The sequence below is a fragment of the Rhipicephalus microplus genome, unplaced genomic scaffold (assembly GCF_043290135.1).
Source record: "Rhipicephalus microplus isolate Deutch F79 unplaced genomic scaffold, USDA_Rmic scaffold_49, whole genome shotgun sequence".
Taxonomy (NCBI): Eukaryota; Metazoa; Arthropoda; class Arachnida; order Ixodida; family Ixodidae; genus Rhipicephalus; species Rhipicephalus microplus.
The window spans coordinates 1,270,790-1,294,197 of record NW_027464622.1 but is presented as its reverse complement, the minus strand read 5'-3'; the positions used below and the strand labels follow the sequence as shown (position 1 = coordinate 1,294,197).

The window sequence follows — 23,408 nt, the reverse complement described above, 5'->3', positions numbered from 1 at the left end:
ACTTAGTAGCCCCAATCTAGTGCTGAAACTGCGATTCCGTGTCGCAACATCTCTTTCATATTCGCAAGTTTGTTCATTTTTCAGGCTTCTCGTAACAGCAAGAGTAAGTTTTCTGTTGTCAGTTGATGTGTCGTGCTTAGTACTTCCACCCCCCCGAGATTATGACTTAAAAAGTTCAATTATTGCATTATTACCCTTCATCCTTGCTCTGGTTGCTGTGAATGGGGTTGTGTTTTGTTCTTTGCTTGTTGTGTCTAAAATTTGCCTGTGTTAAGTTTGCTCGGTACTTATGGTATTTGTTTCCTTACTGAATCACTAATATACTGCTTGTGTGTGAACTTTGTGCGAGCAATGTGTTTTTGGCAAAACACTAGAATATGTGATTTAATGCCGTTCATTAGCTATTGCTGTAGTTATGTTGAAGTTTATGAACTGCTGTGAACAGGTTCATTAACAGTATGGCTAACCATAAAACATGGGTATGTGTTCAAGCATGTCCAGCTAATCATGGGAACGAATTTTAACACGTTCAGTATACAGGAAAAGCTGCTATTCCTATTTCTCTTCTATATTTTCTTTTGGCACTTGTAGCTTTCTCATGTTACATCTTGTCACTGCAGTTTAACCCTTTAGGGATAGAAAACAAGCTGAACTCATCAAGCCCAAACATTCGTGTACAACACTATCTCCGGCTTTCTCCAGCACATGCTTGCTTGATTTTCACGCAAGGGTGAAGTTAGGCTTAATGTTTCTTCCATATTTTCATTGGGTAGTAATGTGGGTGATTGGAGCAGTCAGCATCTTCAAGGTGAAACTCCTTATTTGGCTGAACCTGTGACCGTAAAATGCAAACTCAAATTACAGCAAGCAATACATGCTGTGCACAGATATCAGCGCACAGATTGTTGGCCATCGACAAAAATAATCATCTTTGGGACGCACTCTCTTTTATACATTACGAGTTGACCTTTCGAGCCATATCACTGGTGGTCACGCAATCTCTTGAACACTCTTACGTCCGCTGCTCAACCTTAACAAAATGATCTGCTATAAACGTGAAGCTTTTCGAACTCTCAGACATGATCTGTGCCGAGTATTGCTTACAATATCTTTCGGTTTAAACCGAGCACATAAAAATAACACGTGGGGCACTATGGTGCATTTGCATTCTGTGCTTGTTATAAATAATACTGGGTCACCTAGGATATGCTGAAGAGTAAGAATGAGAACATTGGTTTTCAGGTATGGGCAAATTGAGCCTAAACGAATAGTGATTTAATCAAATAATTTCAAATCAAATAGCTCCAATAGCATGTATATAACATAAAGAAAAATGATCTTTTCTGTCATCAACTGAATCTCACAATACAGTAAATGTTTGTTAATTCGAACTAGAAGGGGTTTATAAAATTATTCAAATTAAAGTGAAGTTTGAATTTGCGGATGGCACTACAATGAACGAACATCGTGCCACACTACGTGGGCAGAACCCACAGTAGCCACCCCTAGGCTAGTTGTCGCAACTTAGGTGCTGCTTTCTTTGTGGCAGGTGATTTCGTAGATTACGTTCATAGAGCTCCAGCAGCAGATATAAATAAATTGATCAGTCACTGATATGCCAAGAAGAAGCACTGATGTAAGGAGTGAGCTGTTTATGTCAAAATATATTACAATAAACATGCATGGCCCTGTTTATCCTCCAAAACATGTTCATTACATGGCAGAGGCAATGCAATCAGCCAGAAAAATAATGTAATTGTAATTTGCTTGCAGTTCTGTCATGACCCCATGAGTATCATTTGCAGCTAGCCAAAGAGCACCAGTACAATGCCCAAATCCTCTTGTGCTGAGAAATGCTGCTGTTTAGTTGTTTTGCATCTCAAGCAAATTTGCTTTGATTGTGCTGCAAATTATGATCACTGGGGGCTCACTTCTGTGAGCAGCCATGAAAACCAGGGGCATTAAGTTTGAATTGGCCGTTTTGGATACTGATGCGTGCGAATCATCGAGAGTCCCCCCCCATAAAAGTACACAGGGCTGTGCCAGGACAAGAATGACGGTTTGAATTAATGGTAGGTTTAAATTAACGAGCTTTTACGGTACTTTAAAGAATTCGAACTAGGCATATGTAAAGTCACTTTGGTTTGAGATGAAGTGGCACCTGCTTTCAATAGTAGCAAAATTTGAATAGCAGTAAGGTGAAAGTTACAAGTTGTAAAGTACATTGTGCTTTGAAATTTGGTGACATAGCTGACATAAATTAAGAGGGGTGTAAATCAGATGCCCTTCTTGCCACATGGTGCCACCACATGCCAGGTGCTGTGCTCTGTAGTGTGCTGAAATGACTCGGTATTCACACGGGTGTTATGTGCACTAGTCTGCAAATAACACCAGGTGACCACATTTCGTGGTGAGCTCAGCCAGGACATGCATGATCTAGCTTCTCGTTCATCCCTGTGTAGCTTCCAGCTTGCGCATCAAGACAAGAGAGAAAATGCCTGAAGCATACGACCAATCCTTGTAACTCCACCCATACTTGATGGATTTAAAAAATTCTTGCAGCAGTCAATTTGTGAGGCGATACTCTGATACTAAGTTCGATGTTAATAGGGGTTGCGGCCCAAGTACAAAAGGGCTGAAAGAAAAGCATAATGGAAGGTGAGAAACAGAAGGCAAAGAGGGACAACACGAGTGTTCCGTTCCTCGCATTCCGCTACGCTTTTTTTTCAGCACTTTCGTGCTTGCGCTGCAACCCCTATTAACATGGAATTCAACCAACTAGCCCAAATAGCTCTTCTGATACTTAGCTCAATCAATCATTACTCGGAAAAGTGGTTTGGTGGTTTGGGACCCCTTTAAGCACATCTGCAAAAAAAGCATTCACATGTGTATGATGTTCTGAGTACTCATCTAATATCAAGGACAAAAGCACCCAGAACAAGAAATTTGTATAAAAAAAAACTGAATGCTGACTTAGACTGAGAATATTGCATCTGGTTGAAAGCTTTGCCGTGTAATAGTTTTATTAGCCTACACAGTTATCCACGTAATCTTAAGCATAGTGTGTGAGTGGAAAATATTCGTTCTGTTGGAGTATGAATTGAAGTTACCATTTTCTTATTGACAAAAGCCTATAGTGTTATGCGCCTGAATCTACACAAGTTCACTCTGTAAGCATGAGCACTCAACACAATGCCGTCATGAAAAGCTTTCTTCTCTCGCCCCACCCACTGCATAATTTTTAAAACAAGATGTGCTAGTTGCCTATGCGGTTATCTGTGTGTATTCCTTCAAAATGGCTTTGGAATGACACGGAATGATGGTGCGCAGTGAAGGAGTGAGCTGTTCTCTAGGCCACTGCTGGCTGTGCGAGCAGTGCTTGAGCACAATGACTTACCTAGGTTGTTGAACCAGCATGGTGACAGTTGGCTGCTTTGACTCAGCAAACAATGCACGCTCAAACCACTCTGAATGAAAAAGGTGGCAAAGAAAGACATTTCTGTCACTGTCTGCTAAAACCGTGCAGTATGCTTCCAACGGCACAATGCCACATGCGCGTCCTTAAGATATGGGAAGTGTGTCACCATAGTCGTGGTGGAAGTGACTTCAGGGGGGACGAGGGTCTTAAAAAAAACAAGTTTTTTTATTTATTATCTTACTGTCATGAAAATTACTATGCATGCATACTATTAAAAGGAGATTTCATATCTGCAAACAGATTTCAAATATCTCATTTAGAAAAAAAGTAATGACATTTCTGCATTATAATTAGGCACTTTCTTATGGGTCATTATGGTAACTCGCAATAAAAAAAGTTAGTTTTCAAAACTACATATTTCATCTAAAAGGTTCATCCCACAGGCTAAAGAAACTAGATGTCAAAATGGCTATTTCTTTAATCATAAATAACTTTAAACTTGGAAAATGAAAAGAAGCTTCCAGTAATTAGCTGGTATTTATCATATAATAAGTAATAACATTTCTATCAAGGTTGAAAAAAGAAGCTTTAGCCTGTAGTTAAAGTGCTACGGGAAAGAATGGTACGAAGTTTGTTTAGATATCTTCACAAAAACTTGCTCAAAATTTCTGTAAGGCAGATTCACTTCGCAAAAATAACAATGCCAAGAAAATTGTTTCCAGTTTAAAAAATATTTGTAATTTTACATATCAAGCTTTTAACAAAAAGAAATAGTACTTTGCCATAATATAAAATTTTTCCAAAACTTACTTTCGACTATAAATACCTCAAATCGCAATTTTCAAAAGTCAGCATTTTTTACAATTTTGTGCTATTTAAGACCCTCGTCCCCCTTTCAGGTATAGCGGGGAGTGTAATGACCTGGTGGCAATATAACTGAGCTTACAGAGGAGGCAAGGAACAAATTCACATTTCGGTTATGGCCTGTTGAAAGTGTATGGCTGGTGCAGTACACTTTCGGCAGCACTATGGCTCATTAACTTTTCAGATGAAAAAAAAAAGAATATGAGTGCACGCTGGCATTTCCACCTTGGTGAGCGAATGGTGTGGATAAGCTGCTGCTGCAGGCGGCTTCAACTGCAGATTCTGTGTGACTCGTGTTTTCTTGGCCACATGGTGCCAAGGCATCCAGAAAACTTATCATTATGCGATCACAGTTGATAGTAATTCCAGTAATTGGTGCTGAAACACAACGTTTTTGCAGGAACACATGAGCTGGTAGAAAAAAAATCTTAACCGTATTTGTCCATAGGCAACTTACTTAGAGTGCTTGGGTGCTTGCTAATGGTTTTGATGGTTTTAGATGGTTTAGACTTTCATGATGTGGGTAAAAAGAAGGATGAGTTGAAACAAATTCAAATAAAATAAAGCTCCCTTGTTAATCCCCTCATCCGATTCCCTACTGGCCATTGGGGCCTGGTGGACCTTGTCAAAAGTCGCCAATAGACCGATCTCACTAGATGATCTGCGCATGCGCGGGTTTCTAAGAGTGGTGCTGCCGCCATCTTAGTTGGAATACTCGGGGCACTACTGGGGCGGCTGTTTGCTGTGTTCTTCAAATGTTTTGGCGTTTGGCATGAATCCTTGGCCCATGAGACAATTCAACGTGGTGAAAACTTGAGTCCAGGCCTCCAGTGCATGTTACTGTAGTTCAGGTTACACTGCATATCCTTGTGTTGAGAAAAAAAAAAGAAGGTCGACAGTGCTTACATGTGGCCAGGTCATCTCGGCATGTTGATGTGGTTGTGTTGCTTTGCTGAATTTGTAGTATTTATTAAAAAGAAACAATGATCCCACTCCTGCGCCAACTGTGCCAAAGTGCGCCAAATGAAAGTTACTGCGCCATCCTGATAATAGCAACAGAAGTTGCGACAAACTGCGCCAAAGTCGGATTTGGAAGCGTGTATCACCGGTGATATCCATGCTGTCAAAACATGTGCATCAAAACATGTGCACCTTTTTTCTCGGGGCCACCAAAGTCACAATCATGTATTTAAAATTATTCCGCTGAATAACAGCGGAGTCATTCCATTCCAAGTCATCCAGTGTTTTTTTGACCATCACGAATATGGCTGAAAACATTTCCACATGTTTCTCGAAGTTCGAAACTTACCCTAGTCGTTTATGTCCTTTACAAAAAAATTTTCCTTCCTATCTATGAGAGACTGCAGTTTGGCGCCGACTGAGTTAGAGGGCGTCAAAGAGCAATTTTTTTCAAAAGACGTTTTTGGAATGCTCTCAATAAAATGGTATTGGTGGCAGGGTGGTGAAGTAATTTAACTGTGAAAATAATGACTTATGTTTATCAATTTTTTTGAAGACTTTTCGCACGAGCAATATTGAATAAAGTTGCTGAATTTGGGATTTCTACTGAGAACATGGCCAGCTCAAGGGACACAAATAAAATATTTACTTGTGGCCTGTTTAACGTGCTACGAAATAAAAATAATTTAGGCACCGAAATTATAACAGACAGTCTGAAAAGAAATTACAAATTTCACTTTTTTGCGAAAAGCTCTGTATTCAACATCAAAAAACTCGCCTTGGTAGTCAGACTAAAAATATGCACAATACCTCATTTGAAAGCTCTATATATTAGCTAAATAATAATGAAAGTGATAATAATGAATTAATGCCGCTTGAGTTATGTAGGCAAAAAGCTGGCGGAGATACATAATTTGAAAAAAATGTTTCTCAAGCTTAGAAAATAATACTTTCAATACTATTTAGCTAATACATAGAGCTTTCAAATGAGGTATTGCGCATATTTTTAGTCTGACTACGAAGGTGAGTTTATTGAAGTTGAATACAGAGCTTTTCTAAAAAAAAGTGAAATTTGCAAATTTTCTTAGACTATCTGTTATAATTTCGACGCCTAAAGTATTTTTATTTTGTAGCACGTTAAACAGGCCACCAGTAAATATTTTATTTGTGTTCTTTGAGCTGGCCATGTTTCCGGCAAAAAATCCCGAATTTGGCAACTTTTTTTAATATTGCTCGTGCAAAAAGTCCTAAAAAAATTGATAAACATAAGTCATTATTTTCACAGTTAAATTACTTCATCACCCTGCCACCAGTACTATGTTATTGAGTGCATTTCAGAAAACGTCTTGTGAAAAAAATTGCTCTTTGATGCCCTTTAGCTTAGTCGGCGCCAAACTGCAGACTCTTATATATAGGAAGGAAAATTTTTTGTAATGGAAATAAACGACTAGGGTGAATTTGTAACTTTGAGAAACATGTGGAAATGTTTTCAGCCATATTCGTGACAGTCCGAAAAACGCTGGATGATTTGGCATGGAGCGATGCAGTGTGTGCATTCTAAATAATCCACAATGCTATGTTTGGTTCTGCCGCAACTTTTGTTGTGCAAATACATTTAACAGCGAAACGTGCTCTCCGCAGAGGCTCGTGACGTCTAGTTCAATTGGTAGCGTGGCAGCGATTCATCGGCGGACATCGTCCGTTCCAGAAACGCTGCTGGTAGCTGATTTGAAGAGTTGCGCAGCACGTAATACAAGGAATTTTCACTAAAAACTTCACGCGTGCCACCAGAATATTTGTCACGCCTGTTTCTGGACATCGCAATCTAATTTTCAGTGCTTCACATCCACAGAAGAACTTGGAACGATTGGAGTCTGTTCACATTTTTTTCACTGTTCACAACACTGTTCACAACAGTGATCAACACTGTTCACAACAGTGATCATCAGCTGAAATAGGGGAGTGCCCCTAAGATCTCTGGCGTCATGAGGTTTGCAATTAATAAAAATATTTCTTGCTCTTCACAAAAGCCCCAACATAATTATTCATGTCATTGAACGTAAATGCTGCTTGCTTCTCCTTCAGAATGTAAGGTTAGCTGCTCAGGATTGCTCCAAAATAGAAAATTTTGCTGCTCCAAAGTGCTCCAAGTGCAAATTTTGCTCCTACAAAAATTGCTCAAAATCAGCAGACCTCGGTAGCATCACTGCATTAAAAACAAGAATTCAGTCCCTGTCGTCATGCGAGCAAAAATCATCTTCAGTGAATGTCGGCATGCGAGCGATACAGGTTACACTATGCGGAAAGGAACTTTCATAAGCTTCACGATCCAAAGGCTGAAAAAAACAAACAGATGGAATTAAAAAAAACAAGCTTTTTGATCACATTTTTTGTCTAAGCTACACTTTTTATGTACACTGTGTTGTTAATTCAGGTCTTCGATCACAGTGATGCGTTAAACGTGAATGATTATGAAACGGTTCCCGTGAAGGAGGCTATAGAAGTGCATCCATGAGGCAGCGACTGGCCACATGTCATTTGAAAAGTTTACTGTCACGGAAATCTTGTGAACAGCAAAGTATTGCTTACTGCACAAGGGATGGATCAGTCAGTAAGAGGCTATGGTGACACTCACATTGCGGCGGCTGAGTAGTAGTGCACTCCGCGGCTACGGGTGACGGCTAGGCGCCGATATCGTCGCTAGGCCTACGGCTTCGGAACTGCAGTGCGTCCACGCTCGTATAAGAAGAAACGTTTTTGCTGCGCACTGCACGGCGTGCAGCTGTGTACGCCTACAGCAGGAACTTATAAGGTTCGTTTGTATCACAGGTCTCATTCAAGCAATACACATAACAGTCGTCATCGCTTTTGATAAGAGGTATGTTTCGGTGATATATGTGTTGCCCTGAAAACACGTTGCATCTACTTTGCCACTGCTGACGGTGGTAGCCCTGGCAAAGGATTGAGCACGCATAGCATGAAGTTTTGTTGTCGCTGATTGGTCCGTTGGTCGCGCAGTAAGCATGTTATGATGCAGTATTGCTGTATTTAGGGCACTACTAAACTGCCATGCTTTATGTTATACACACTGGACACATGAACACTTTGAACGTGGAAGAGCGTTTGAACGTTGGAAGAGCGTGGTACTTGCCACTCCTTCGGACTGCGTTGATTGTAGAGTTAGATATCTTTGAAAACATGCGAAATATCAGTCTTGCTTTAGGCTTCTTATTAGCATCTCAGCACATAGCACGTGAAACAAACCATCATGATTCATCGAAATACGGCTGCTAAAGCTTGTTAATACAGCTTGCCGATGCAGCCGAATGTACCGAGTACTTCAAGTACCGGCGTGCCTTGCGGTAGCGGTGGCGTAGTGCAACTCACAATGAGATCAGTCTATTGGTTTCCCAAGTTGAAAATGTGTACTCCTGTGAGTAAAGTTTGGAATCTGATTTGTTTCTTGTAAGTGTTGCATTGAACTTCTGTCTGTGCTCAAGCTGCTTTTTCTTTCATTTTTTTCTCTTCTTTTGTGGTTGTATCTTGTCGGTTCACTTAGAACCAGTGTCCTTACATTTGTGAATGGCCCCCGCCTGCCATCAGTCTATTTTTCAGCAGTGGGAGCAGCGAAATGCAGGCCTGGCTGACAGCCATAGTGGATGGAGGGGTCCCTCGTCTGATGCTCTGTCTTCTGCTATACATAATGTGAGGGGTGACCTTTACCTCTATTGTGGACGTTTGCCCGGAGAGATTATTGCTCTCAATTAGAAGGCAATGAAAGGTTGTGAAACATGCTGCAGGTGACTTGCTGCGCAGGTTTGCTCTTGAACTAGCCAATAGTTCGATTCTGGAGGGCACAGTGTCACTGCCGCAAGCAATTTGTTGAATCTTGGAAACATTGGCGTCATAGCATGCATTGTCGTCTGAGCCAATGAAAAGTGCAATCATCTCATCTCTGCACTGCAGTAAATCCTTGTTATCTTGTTCTTGCGGAAAGTAACCAGAGCCCAGAAACTAGGAAAATGTAGGCATCTTTTTTTGTTCCTAAAACTGGACAAGCTTTTGGCTGTATAGTCCAGTTCAAGGTCCAAGTCAAGCCATCATAGATTCTTTGGTGATTTTTCTGGTGTAGGTGGTCTCTTCCTGTATTTTATGAAATTAATGTTTCATGGATGAAGCTCTTAAGGAAAATCGTTTAAAGTAAGAGAACGATGTGGTCCAACTTAATATTTTCTGCAGCTTATTGCAACTCCCACTGTGTGAACTCTGAAAAGTCTTCACATGTTGTTTTTAAATGGATAGTATTATAGGCAAATTTTACCCATTTTGAAAGCATGTTGCTGGAAGTGCGTGCTCATCTCTTAAGCATTCTTGTCTAAAGAGCATATCATAGCACTAGCTGGCCCTAGAAAAAAAGTTTTGAGGAACTGGTCTACAGTATGTGTGCTAAACATTTCAAAGAGCATCTTTGGCTAGAGAGGTCTGTCTTCTATCATAGCCTAACGCTTAGAGCAGTACTTTTGAACTGGAAGACACGAACTGTTCATCATTTGTTTCATTATTGTATTATTAGCATACTTTGCGCACTTTGAAAACCTCTATCGGGAAACTCCAGGCAACTTAAAGGGACATTAGTGAGCAAATGATTTTCCTCATATTAGTAAATCATTACGCTTGCAACCAAAAGGTGCAAGCTGAGCAAAACGTAAAAAAAAAATACAGCTTCACACACCAACTCAACCGTGGCATCATAGACTTCGACAGCATCTGGTAGGGCTTCCACAATTTGTTGTTAGTAAAATTGAATTGCATCGTTTCTAAGGGAGCAGGAAAGCATGACACATTTCAGGTTTATCATGCAGCTTGTGGGACCAAAAACTGAAAAAAAAAAAAAAAAGGCTGAAGGCTAAATCTCGTGACATCACATTCACATTTGGGTGCTGTTCCTTAAGTGTAAAATTCAAAGATGAAGCGTTTACTTTCATTTTCCCATCTATTAAACCTATCATGGTGAAATTAGCAGTAAAGATTTCAAGGAGTAATTTATCAGTCTACACTGATTAAGTGTTTCCCTCTAGTGTTTAAGCATTCATACGAGTGTTATGGTGTGCAGAAATGTGCAAACTTGTGACAAATACAGCATGAAAGAGCACTTTTATAAATGATATATGCAAGGTCGTTTATGACAGATGTAAGTAGCTATTGACGCATCTCAACTGAAGTGTACTAGTGGATATATCAAGGGTGAGTTGGTGCTGCGAAGTTCTGTACTAGTTTTGTTTTCTCTGATCAGGTGAACCTAGGAATGTGTGTGTGCCATTCTTTTCCACATCTGGAGAAATTCAGTCATGTAAAGTATATATTAATATAAATACTAATCATAACTCATGCCTTTTGGACCTCGTGCGGCTCCGGCCAAATCTCAAGTGTGCTAAACTGATACATTTGTTAGCCTCACTTTCAGTTTTATGAACAAGAAATCGTAGAGGCCAAGGTCAGGTATAGTATAGAGTGGTTGCAGAAGTACTGGGTTGTGTTCAGAAATCGGAAACTGTTGAAATCGGGGATTTGTGAATGGGTGTGTTGTGGTGATGAAGCCAGTTCCCCTTCTCAGACATTAGCACCAAATACGTTTTCTGAAGCACATTGACAGTTTGTTGACAGTTTGTTAACGAGATGGAGTATTGTCAGTTTGTTAAGGAGATGGAGTAAGTTCTTTGCAAACATTTCCATGAGGGTGAAAGAGAAGAAGGAACTGGGATTTCAAATGACCATGAACTTGACATCACTTCTTCAGCTGCGATAAAGTTCGCAGCTTTCATTGCAATGACTGCTTTTTAGTTTTGGAATCATCACTTTAAACTCATGTCTCACTATCGGTTAAGACAGCTAGCTACTCAAGATTCTGCTAGCTTAGAGCAGACAGTGTTGTAAGTGATCTCAAGTAAAATACCTAGTAGTTGACTCAATCCTTCTTCTACCTAAGGTATGTTTAGGTTATGCTTTGGCCTACTGCACCTCTAGCATTAGTGAATGGTGCACTTTATCACACTGCCTTCAATTAATTAGGGTAAAACCTTGCTGCAGTTGTCACTTGCTCTGCGCACAAAACCTAATAGGCACTTGCCAAAGTGGTGTTTGCTAACGTGACGGTCGTTTGCAGAGAACATATGAAAGCTGTATATTTTTGCAACAATAAGCAATATTGTAGCACAACCAGCATTACCCCTGGCATTTTGAAAAGTCTTGTAGCTGCCACCACATATACTGACAGCACATGTTAGCTTTGCTGAAGGTGCAGCACTGTGGCATTCATTTAACCCTTTGAGAGTCAAAGACGTACGTGTATGTCATCCGCTACAGCAACAAGACGTTCAAAGACTTTCATGTAGGTCATTGCAGTATGTTTAAGAGGACAGGGTAAGCAAAAATGTTGAAAAAAAAAATAGTTTTTTTTTTTTTCCTTTTTGTGCAATTTGAAATCTACAACCTTTTCTAAACCAGAATCAGTCATTTATTTGTTCTAGTTCAAATTATTTCGTCTAGAAATCACATATTTTGAAACCTATGCGGCGGCCTGCTTCACCTGAGTGCAAAGTGGGCAGCTAAAAACGCGCCGAAATGAAGGGCCAGTGGTAATGGTATTTGGTCTGAAAACGAGTGCTTCATCTGCCGATTCAATGTTTAGCTGCAGGCAAAAGTGCTTTGCAGGCGTCTTTTTGCACGAGTTGTTTGCGCACGTTGTTCGCAGAGTCCCAAAAGTATTATGGTTTATTCATTAGAAGAAATATAGTCAGCTTAGAGGACATGCGAAAGGCTGTCTGGGCAACATATTTTCACATCACATCAACGGATACCAATCGATCCCACAGCCTCTGCCCGAAGGACATGGATACCTGGTGCAAATTCAATAAAGCTCAGTTCAGTGGTGAATCGTACGTTCACAAAGAACACCTTCTGGCATCTGTTCTTGAGGCTGTTAAGCCAATTTATGAGCTACTTGCTAATCCCGAATCACTTGAGAAATGCATCCATGGGAAAACTCAAAACCCCAAGTCGTTCAACAATGTCGTGTGGGATCCCGCTCCAAAAAACGTGTTTCTCGGACATCTAACACTGATAAACTACAGTCTTGACGCTCTAATCATTAATGATAGCATCATAGCCCGCGTGAATGTGCTGAACTCGTTTGTGATTTCGCCAGGTCGGTACACAGTGTAGGGCCTACGCGCACTTGACCTGCGTCGACAGTACTTCGCTGACAGGGCTGCAAAGCAGGCGACTAAGGAGGCTCGCCAGGCCAGATGCCTCAACTAAAAAAAAAAAAGTGATATTGGTGATGAGTACATGGCTGGTTCCTATTAAAAATGTCTTTCAATTGGCGGGTATTTTGTGGTACTTATCAAATAAAGTATATTTTCCACTTTAAACATGATTATCTCAAAACATGCTTTTTTGTACTTATGTAGCTTTTTCTCAGCAACCATTGTATCTAGAAACATAGATATCAGCCAGTACTTAGAGAACGTGCTAGAGGTATACTTAAGCAGAATTATTCTCGTGTGAGGAAGTACTTTTTTTTAACCCGACATCTAATACCGATTAAAGGGTGATAATTAGGTACCTCAAGTAAAAAAAATTACATAAATTATCATTACAAGTTTCAGGGATGATTCTGCTTCAGTAAGAAGAGGAATGGCATATTATCATAATGATGGTAAAATAATTACTGTAACTTTTATGGTTGGGGAGAAAAAGGTTAATAAAGTTTGCCTAAAATACATGGCGGGTATGAGCTCACCCTGTTCTCTTAAAGCGGGCGAGTTTTCTTTTAATCAATTCTCTAGCTTGGCATGTGCTGCCACACTTCTGGAATACATGGAATTTTTTTCATGCACGGATGTATCTCCGCTTTCTTTTAATGCTTTATGCCGGCTAGTTTCGGTTTTGTCCTTGGGCCGGTTCTCGCGTATCGCTCCTGCAGAACTAATTGCATTCTAGTTTAGAATCTTTCAAAAGGAGACGGATTTGTTACTATCTTTTTTTTTATTCCTTCCCAGTAGTCCTGTTTCTGTGCAGGTGCTGAATGACACAAACGATTCTGCTGTGGTTGCGTTTTCATTTTCAGGGACTGGCAAAAACCACTGCCCTTTCGCCGGCAATAAGATGAATCATTATTATACGTTTTGGACTCGTTTTTTGCTTTCTGGACACGCTTGTCACTAAAAAGTTTTTTTCAGTTTGCTCACCTAGTACCTGGTTTGCTTATGCTATGGAAGTGCACGTCAGTTTCTCGGCTGCAAAAGTGAGTTTAGCGGCGATTCGGAAGATTGGAGGCTCGACTGCCAAATCAGAATATGATTCAGTATATGTCAGCTCGTCATACAAGGAGTTACTTAAGAATTAAGACTCCGAGGTTTATGAGTGAGTGAAATCTCAAACGGATACGGCAAGACGATGCTGACTGTTATCAAAATTGACTCCCCTGCTCTGTATTTCAAATTAATGCCACTTCGTGGACTTATTTTTGTACACCTATGAACTTCACAGTTGTTTATTTTAAAGTATAATTTTTAACTGTCTATAGGCTTTTATTTTTTGAATTTATCTTGCTCTCACAAATAAACGATTTGTATGTAACAAGACAAATGATTTTTGGTTACATTATGGTCGCCCCCAAAAATTTAGACAATTTGCAGTTTCATCAGAATGTGCAGTTTTAGCTGAAGAAAATGTGGTCTCTCGCGGTGGATGGCTGCGCTGCGCAGCTCCAACCTCCAGGATCAAGTGTGGGCCATCCAGCGAGCTTGTGAGGCGGCGAGGAGGCAGAGTCTCTGTTTCTCCTCGAGGGCGGCCTAGGCCCAGCTACAAATTTGCCGTAGTTATTAGTAAAGTTGTTACCACCACCACTAACTTAATTCAGCAATAAAAATACTTAACAAATCTGGGACGGATTTCTAAAAAAACTCAAAGGGTTAATGATGTGCTGAGAGCATACACTGTAACCTTGTCAGAGAAGCACCAGAGAAGCAGCTGCATGCCCAAGGCCACCATGTAGGCAACATAGCCTGTCGTTCAATGCTCCATTGAAGGGTGTGAGCAATGTGCTGCTTCAGCACTCCTTGACACTGTGTGTGTTTGTTTTAATAAGGACTGCCTAAACAGATAGGGCATTAAATTTGCTGGAGTACAGCTCCATGGTGTGACTAATTGCTTAACTCTTGTTTTATGTCATATGCATGCTGTATGTGTTGTGGGTTTTATGTCGAATGCATGCTACTACGTATTGGGGATAAACTGTGCTATTGGTCTCTTCTTGCATCCAGAACTCTTCCATCTCTGCGAAAATGAGCTCACAGTAGCGTAGTCTAAATTGAATGCCTTTGTGCATTTTTTTAGTTTTCAAAAATTTGACACCTATTTATTGGCATTGCCTGTGCATGAACTGTGGCACCACTCTGTGTCTTTGCACGTCTCTCAATGTTCTACTGTATGGTTTATTTGGCAGCAACTTGCCTGCAATGTGTTACACCTGCTTTCTTTAGTTGGTACTCACTTATACTGCATTCAAACCTCACTATAACACACAAATATAACTAAATATAATTTATAACAAAGTAAATGAAAATCAATCTTTCAATTGACACATTTTTAGGAATAACATAATGAACTTTTGAATATAACGAACTTATTTTCTTGAAAGATGCAACTTTGTTGTAATGAGGTTTGACTTTAATCAAACAGTTCTTCAGTGGTTTATTTTTCATTTATATTTTGTACTGCTTTTCTTAATTTTTTAATGTTTTCAACTCGAGTATTTCTGGCTCCTAATTTATTAGGTATATATAGAAGTATATTATGTCACTACTCTTATTCATCATTGCAGATACCAGGTCAGAGTAACCACAATGTTGATGAGAAGCCATGGCATCACCAACACTTTCCGTAAGCATTTGCATTTGGCACCCTTCTTTCCAAGCTTATTTTGTGGTCTCATGCAGTTCAGTGCCACGAGCATGAATGTTTTAAGGTAGATAGCGCAAAAGTGTGATTCAGTAGGCAATTAAAACACCTTCATAGCGCAAGTACTATTAATGTAGGCCCACAGTGGTTTCACTCGTTTGTCCTAATTGGTGATAAAAGGTGGACTACGAGCACTGGATTGAGGGGAGGGGCGCTGACAGAGATTTGGGGGGAGGACAATCGTCCCTAATGCCCCACCCCCCTCTGAATTCGCTAATGAGTCACGCATTTGTAAAAGGTAAGAAACAGTGCAAAGGACACTTAGCACAAGGGAAGAAACATACAGGATGAAGGCTGAATAACAAGTAATGATTTTGTTGCTTCGGTGCATAATAAAAGTAAACAGGCAGGAAAACATGGCACGTAAAACATAATTTTTTCATCATTATACAATGTCTAAGCATTTTGTAGCGCACACAAAAGCAGCATGCGGCTTCGAATTCACCATTCCAGGCTGCATGCCGCAGGTCGCAAAGCCAGCTGGAAATCGTTTGCTCTTCTTTCTAAAAATGATGCCATAAACCCAAATGACCCCACCATTTGTGCAAATAATAGCCATTGGCTGATTTGAGCATCATTAGTTACATACCTATCAAGGCCGTTGAGGAATGCCGTAATGTAACTGCACACTCCCAGTGAAAACGAAGTGTGCATCTAGCAAGAAAAAGAAAACAGTGTGACGAAAATCAAGTTCATCTCCGTGTTGATTCATGAGGTAGTAAGCTTCTTTAATGAAGCGATTCGATAATTACTTGGAAATGCTGCAGGGCCTCTTTAAGGTTACTTCAAGGATAGCTGATTTGACTACTGTACTATCCCATTTGCTGTGGAGAACCAATCTAAACACAGATTTTGTGGCATTTTATAACACCAGTAGTGCTGAAAGATTTCCGGTTGACTTATCCGTCATTGTAAGCTTCAATGGCGTAACATCTGCTTAAAATATCTGCTTCAGGCACAAATTATGGTGCACTGTCGACGAATGAGTCACATTCACATAACGTAATTCCAAGGCACTCAATATTACATTCCAACAAAGAAAAGTCATGTTTTTTTTTTTGTGGGAGCTTAAGCAATTAATTGTTATTAGCATGTAACAGAATACCTCATTGTCCAGCAGTCAGTAATGTGTCATTTTGATGTAAAAAGAATGAAACCATAGGCTCCGAGTGTGTGCGTAATTAGCTTTTGACGTTTGTTCTGGTACGCGGCACGTCGAAGGGCGTGTTGAACATTATAGTGCCTTCATCAAAGTGATTGGCTACAGTCATATGCAGCACACTGAGGTCAAGTCATATTGACAATGCAGAAAGTTCTGTTCATCAACAATGAAAAATGTATATTGTTCTCTTTTGGCCACACGCTGATACAACTAGCATGTACGAGTTGCGTACACAAACATAGTCACCACTGCTGAAGGGGATATTGTCATAGCGGTAAATTTTACTTTCACCAAACCTGCAGTTCATTGTGTGCAGCAAACAATGCCATGAAATGCTGGTGCTGCATATTCCTTTACTGTATGTTGCTTGCAGTTGATGCCTCACTTGAGTTCTATTTCTAACTTTTTTTTGGCATAATGCGCTAGTCATTTGCCTTGTAGGCACTAAGATAAGCTATGTCATGTTGACATAATTTATTTTTTACTCGCAGGAGTCAAAATAAAGGGCCCGTTATCTTTATTAGACACAAAGTGAGAACTAACAGAAGTATAGACAGACAGACAGACAGACAGACAAAGAACTTTATTGGGTCTTGAGAAGCGCTGCTCCTTTAGAGCAACGTCGCGGGCCGCTCCCACGTAGGAATGGGGAGGCCTAGTTTCACCGCCACATCGTGGGCTCTCTGGACAGTTCGTAGTTGTGGTAGCAACTCTGAACTTCGTAAGGCAGAGTCCCAGTCTTCTTCTGTGAGCAGACTTGGGCCCCTTAACGAGGGGCACTGGCAGAGCATATGTGCCAAGCCACTAACCTCACCACAATCGGGACAAGTAGAGTCAAAAGCTTCTGAGGAGACTATGCTGAGGAAAAATAGGCTTGGATAGGACCTGGTCTGGCGCATTGTAAACGTGATGGCCTAAGGTCTTGACAACTTGTTGTGTGGAGGAGCAAATGACCGCCTACTCAACTTGTAGTGTTTAGCCACTTCACTGAATGTTGTAAGTAAAGCGTCCCTGAACATCTCACTGCCAACCTGCGGACCTACGTCCTCCCCAGCATGGAGGGTTAGTGCGCGCGCCCGGGAGTGAGCAGTGTCATTCAGGTTTACTTGAGAGTTCAGTAGAGGTTCGAGATGTGCAGGAAACCAAGTAATGGTATGTGGAGAAAGTGTCTTATTTTCAAGTTGTTTAAATACTTCAGTACAGATGGAACCAGAGGCGAAAGCCTTGACCACTGACCTTGTGTCGGTGAAGATTTGCGATCTACTGTCATCCAAAAGGGCAAGGGCTACAGCCAACTGTTTGGCTCTTGAGGGAGTTGAGCCCCTAACTGACGCAGCATTGATAATAGAACCCATATGATTGACAGAAATAACAGAAAACCTATCTGAGCAACCGTACTGAGCGGCATCGACGAAACACACTGAATGAGGATCGTTCCTGATGTTCTTCAGAAGTGTGATGGCCCTAGCCCGGCGCCTTCCTACGTTGTGCTGAGGATAGACGTTTCGCGGGAACGGAGAGACCTGGATGGCAGTACGCTGTTCATTCGGTAGTTGAAGACTGTGATCCTCTACGAGCGCCGCACTGAGGCCTAGAATGCACAGAATCTTCCTACCAGCCGGCGTACACGACAGGCGCATTAGCTGTGCAGTCTCTTTGGCTTCAATGATCTCATCTAGGGTGTTGTGAACTCCTAGCTGCATAATGTATACTAAAACATGACTGCTGAGAAAAAAATATTTCAATTTGATACTAAAGTTAGTCCTAAAATACTCGCCCTGGATTCAATGACATTATTATAAGGTCACGACACAGAAGCATGTGCTAACACTGTGTGATAATGAGGCACAGTCCTTCCTAATGAGGCACTTTTCTTCCTTCAGATTTACACTACAATTAGTACTTCTAATAACATCCCCTACACTAACAGAAGTGTAGGGGATGTTATTAGAAGTACTAGTTGTAGCGTAAATCTGAAGGAAGAAAAGTGTACGAAAAGATAACTTGCTACCGGCAGGATCCCAACTTGCGACTGAATAATGTGTCCGATACCCTACCACTGAGTGACGGTGGCGGTCGTCCCCCCGTCCACTTAATAGGGTATATGTGTATTTAAACATAGTAGTGTCAGTCAGCGCTGCCTGTTGCCATTAGCAGGTGGTCAGCTTTGATTGTTTTATACACATTATCTCTTGTTTTTTGCTAGCCCTTGCAAAGTTTCTTGAAACTCAAGGTCAAGTACTTTAACAATGGATGTCGTGGACATGGTACAAGGCAGTAGAGAATAGATTACTCATACTGTGCCTCATCACACAGTGATAGCACATGCTTCTGTGTCGTGACCTTATAATAATGTCATTGAATCCAGAGCCAGTATTTTAGGACTAGCTTTAGTATCAAATTGAAATATTTTTTTTCTCAGCAGTCATATTTTAGTATTACATTTGCGGTGTTCCTTTTATTTTATTCTTCTCCAAGGTTTTCACTAAAATGACAATGCAGTTTGGTCAGGATTATAATATCGAAACCAACTGTTAGCATTTATTTACAGGATATGCTAGCAGTGCGGGTTAATACAGAGAGCGAGTGCAAAACGGTAGGAGGAAAGGAAAAATTGAACGACAGGAAGGTTAGCCAGTTCTCAGATCGGCTGGCTACCCTGCACTGGGGAAAGGAGTAATGGAAATAAAAGATGATAGAAGAGATTGATTGCTATGTGGTGTCCCAAAAGCACCATATGATTATAAGAGACGTCGTAGTGGAGGGCTCCGGAAATTTCGACCACCTGGGGTTCTTTGACGTGCAGCCAAATCTGAGCACACAGGCCTACAGCATCTTCGCCTCCATAGAAATTGGAGCTGCCGCAGCCAGGATTTGATTCCATGACCTGCGGATCAGTAGCCGAGCACCTTAGCCACTAGACCACGGCAGTGGGGCGGGATGGAAGAAAGATCTTACAAAAAAAAAAGGAAGGAAGAGGGGAGGCGAAAATGGAGAAAAATGATACGTGAGACGACACTGCTTAAAGACTGTCTTCGAGACTGGTTGTCTGTAAGAAGCACAACGTTTTTAAAGCTTTTCGTGCTGAGGACCCATTCTCTTAAGATCTTGTCTCTATACATACAGTCACAAAGGGTCACCCCAGCAGCTCCCTATGCTGCTTCCTAGTTGGGAAGGTTGTGGGGTCACTTGCAAATTAAACTCTAGCAAGGATGGTCCGCTGGTTGGCTGTCCTGACCGCCACTGTAGACAAAGCTTCCCAAGGCTGCTCACAGCTTTTTCTTGAGGCCAAGTTTTGTTACCCCATCAAGGCACCTGTGGGTTGGTCATCTGAAGGTTGGGAAACCAACCTTCATACGTGTTTTGTGTAAGCCTTTCTTGTACAAGCAGCATACGGTAGTGTTTCTACAGCTTCGAAAAAACATTATGGTACTCCCCTTAAGAATTTAACACGGCATGGGGTTGGCTCATTTGTCAGGAAACAGCACTGGCAGAGTTTATGGAAATCATTACAGGAAATTTAATCTAGAAAGTTGAAGGGACACTCAAGTCGACTATTAAGTCTGTGTTGTTTGTTGAAATGGTGGTCCAGGAACCTTGTAGTGTTACTGTTGTGCCAAGGAAGGGCCTATTTTGAAATGAAATCACGTTTTTATGCTCCACATTGGGTTAGTGCACTTCAAATTACCCGCCTCAAGAAGTGGACTGACCGGACAGTCTCACGTCACTGTTGCCGTGCACAACGTTGCCCGGCTTTACTGCGCTAGTAGCAGGAGACCGAATGCAGCGAGAGCCACAGCAGCAACAACGGCCATTGATCAGTTTCCTGCCACGGGCTTCGAGATTGCAGATGCTTTTGTTTCAATCCTGCCCCGCTAGATGGCACCACCTGTCCCGTGTAACCACGTGAAAATTGAATTTTTGAACCACTTGTGCCATTCCCCATAGTAACGTCTGGCGATTCTTTTTTCCATGAATCAAACAGAAATGAACAAGCAGCATTTTATTGCGTCTTTTGATGCATGGAAGGTTCTTTATTTAGTGCAGTTAGATTGTTTACTAGTGGTTAATTGTAGGTGGTCTGTCTGATGTCATCGGAATCATTTTGAAAATACCCTACTGCGTCGCTTGGGTTCTTGTGCATTTACCTTAATTTCTCGGTACGTAGGGTACTGTTGTTGATAATATTGTCATTTTAAATATCATACATTGAGCTTTCACTCTGATATAAATTGTTATTTGACTTTAGTGTCCCTTTAACATTTATTAAGCGAAAATTTTGTGTTATGTTCGAGGTCATCTCAGAGAGCTGGTGTCATTGACATGAAACATGCCATGGCAGAAAGCCCCTTGATCAGTTATGCATGCGAAAACAGCTGTGATTAAAAAAAACATGTGCATGCAGCCAGTACCTCCTCTTTGAATTGCTCTGCAGAGGAAGGGGAGTTGCTGCGCATTAAAGTGGGTGCACATGCTCTGGGCACTCATGTTAGGCTAGGCACAGTTGCTTCGGTATTATTGGCTGTTGCCAGCACTGCTAGTTAATGGCAAGGAGGCAAGTTAAAGAATGTGCGTGTTTTTGTGGCGTATGGAAATCGGCACACAATTTGCCAGTGTGGAAGAAGTATGTGTCGCTGCTTGTGCTCCTGCATTTGGATGAGCATGATGCCAAATACAAGGGGTTCCCGAACTTTGGAAGTGAGAAGGAGAATGTAGTATCGTGGGAGGAGGAGGATAAAAACTTTATTTATCTCAAGAGGGAAAGGTGCAGTGGTGGAGTGTCAGAGGAGCCTACCCAGCGTAAGTCTCCGCTACCCTCTTGGCCCAATCCAAGATCTGGTCCTGGACCTCGGGCGCCGAGCTGCACATAGCAGCCTCCCACTGCTCCTTACTATTAATGTGTAGAGAATTGGGTGGTAGGTTTCGAGTACACCCCCACATGATATGGTCTAGGTTAGCTCTTTGTTGACAGAAAATGCACAAAGGGGAGGGGTCTATTGCAGGGTGTATAAGATGGCGAAAAGATGGGGCAGGAAACGTACGCGTCCATGACTGGCGCTATAGTATTTCATGGTAGCACGAAGCTCCATGATGTAAGGGGGGGTGTATAGTGCGCTGTAGGCGGTAGTGATTTGTTATATCGTGGAAGGCCAAAAGACGATCTCTCGTGCTGAAAAAGGCCGCATGGTCTAAGACGCCATCAGAGGCCTACACTCGGCCGGTCATTCCTCGAGCACAGGTATGAGCCGCCTCATTGCCACTCAACCCAGCATGCGCGGGCATCCATATGAGAGCAACGTCTTGCGTGGAAGGATGTTTCTTAAGAATTGAAAGGGCAGTTGATGAGATGCGACCTGCGCTGAAGTTGCGTATGGCAGTTTTGGAGTCACTTACAATCGTAGTGATATTGGGGATGGATAGACCTAAAGCGATGGCAGTCTCCTCTGCCTCCTCCGAAGAGTTGACAATGATGGATGCCGTTGTGAGCGCCTTGCCGTTATAGTCGACAACAGAGGGGGCATAGAATGAGGAGGATGGGTATTCTGCCGCATCGACATAGAGCACGTCATTGGCTCCATGCAATTTTTTCTGAAGAGCTTTTGCTCTTTGGATTCTACGCTTAGTGTGATATGTTGGGTGCATGTTTTTAGGAAGGGGCGGTATGAGTAATTGTTTGTGTATGTTTTGGGGAATGTTGTATTTAGCATTGGTGAGTGAGATGAAGTTAATTCGGGTATACGATGAAATGTGGCGACCTGCGCTAGTGGTCGCGAGCCTTGAGTAGCACATTAGAGTTATTGATTGCAATGCCTAGCGCGTATTTGTAAACTCTACGGAGGATGGTGTTGACCGATTCCTCCTCTGCTAATTTAAGGTGAAGGTAAGAGAGGGTATATGCGATTTCACTAATCACAAAAGCTTGTATTATACAAAGTAGCTCTGACTCTCGGAGCCCTCCATTTTTCCCTGAGATTCTTCCTATCATTCTTAGGGTGTTTTCAACGCTATTCCGTAAAGCTTCGAGTGTGTGCGTATTAAGTCTGTTGTTTTGGATAAATAAACCTAGCACACGATTGCGTGATACTCTAGGAATGAGGCACCCATTTATGTGAACTTCGATCATTGGAACGTATTTGTTCCGACGATGAGCTGGTAGAAGGAGTAACTCTGATTTACTCGGGGTACAATAGAGATTCATCTGAGATGTTAGTGCTGTTATTATATCTACAGCTGTTTGTAGGGTGTCTTGAATGTGTCCATCTGAGCCTCCTTTCACCCATAAGGTGATATCATCGGCATAAATGGAGAAGTCCAAGTCAGGGATACGTTGAAGAGCGTTGGGTATTGGTAGCATAGCCAGGTTAAAAAGGATTGGAGAGAGCACTGACCCTTGAGGTGTTCCGAAGCTGCCTAGTGTATAGGGCGAGGAATGTTCTGGTCCTAATGATAATGTAGCTGTGCGGTCTGTGAGGAAGCTTTTGATGTAAGAGTACATTTTAGCGCCACAAGAAATGCAGTTGAGGCCAGCATATATAGCTGAGTGAGCTACGTTATTGAATGCTTTATGTATGTCCAGACCAAGGATTGCCTGAGTATCCTCGCTCTGGTTAGGAGTTATGATGTCGTGTTGAAGGCGAAGCATCGCATCTTGCGCTGAAAGTGAGGCCCTAAAACCAATCATTTCTGGAGGCAGTAGTCCATTATCCTCCACGTGTCTCTGGAGGCATGCAAGCACAACATGCTCCATAGTCTTTCCGAGACATGATGTTAAGGAAATGGGCCTCAGATTTTCTACCAAGAGAGCTTTGTTCGGTTTAGGTATAAATATGACTCTGGCATCTTTTCACGATGGTAGAAGGGTGCCCGTGTCAAAACAGTCGTAAAAGTTCTCAGTCAAAGCTTTAATAGAAACAGGGTCAAGATTTCTAAGTAATTTGTTGTTAACGCAGTCTGGGCCTGAAGCCGACATGGTACGTAGTG

The 23,408-nt window shown here is 41.6% G+C and overlaps 1 protein-coding gene across 2 annotated transcripts in view; it reads left to right on the top strand.

Moving 5' to 3' along the window:
• The window catches only part of LOC119161110 (nonsense-mediated mRNA decay factor SMG7), a 176,892-nt gene that overhangs the window by 76,552 nt on the left and 76,932 nt on the right, over nucleotides 1-23,408 (top strand). Inside the window, exons 17-18 of one of the 2 annotated variants that reach the window (XM_037413448.2) lie at nucleotides 8,846-8,947; nucleotides 15,129-15,187. In XM_037413448.2, coding sequence (XP_037269345.2) covers nucleotides 8,846-8,947; nucleotides 15,129-15,187 — 161 coding nt within the window. The remainder of the gene's footprint in view (nucleotides 1-8,845; nucleotides 8,948-15,128; nucleotides 15,188-23,408) is intronic. The other variant, XM_037413449.2, reaches the window with a different exon arrangement.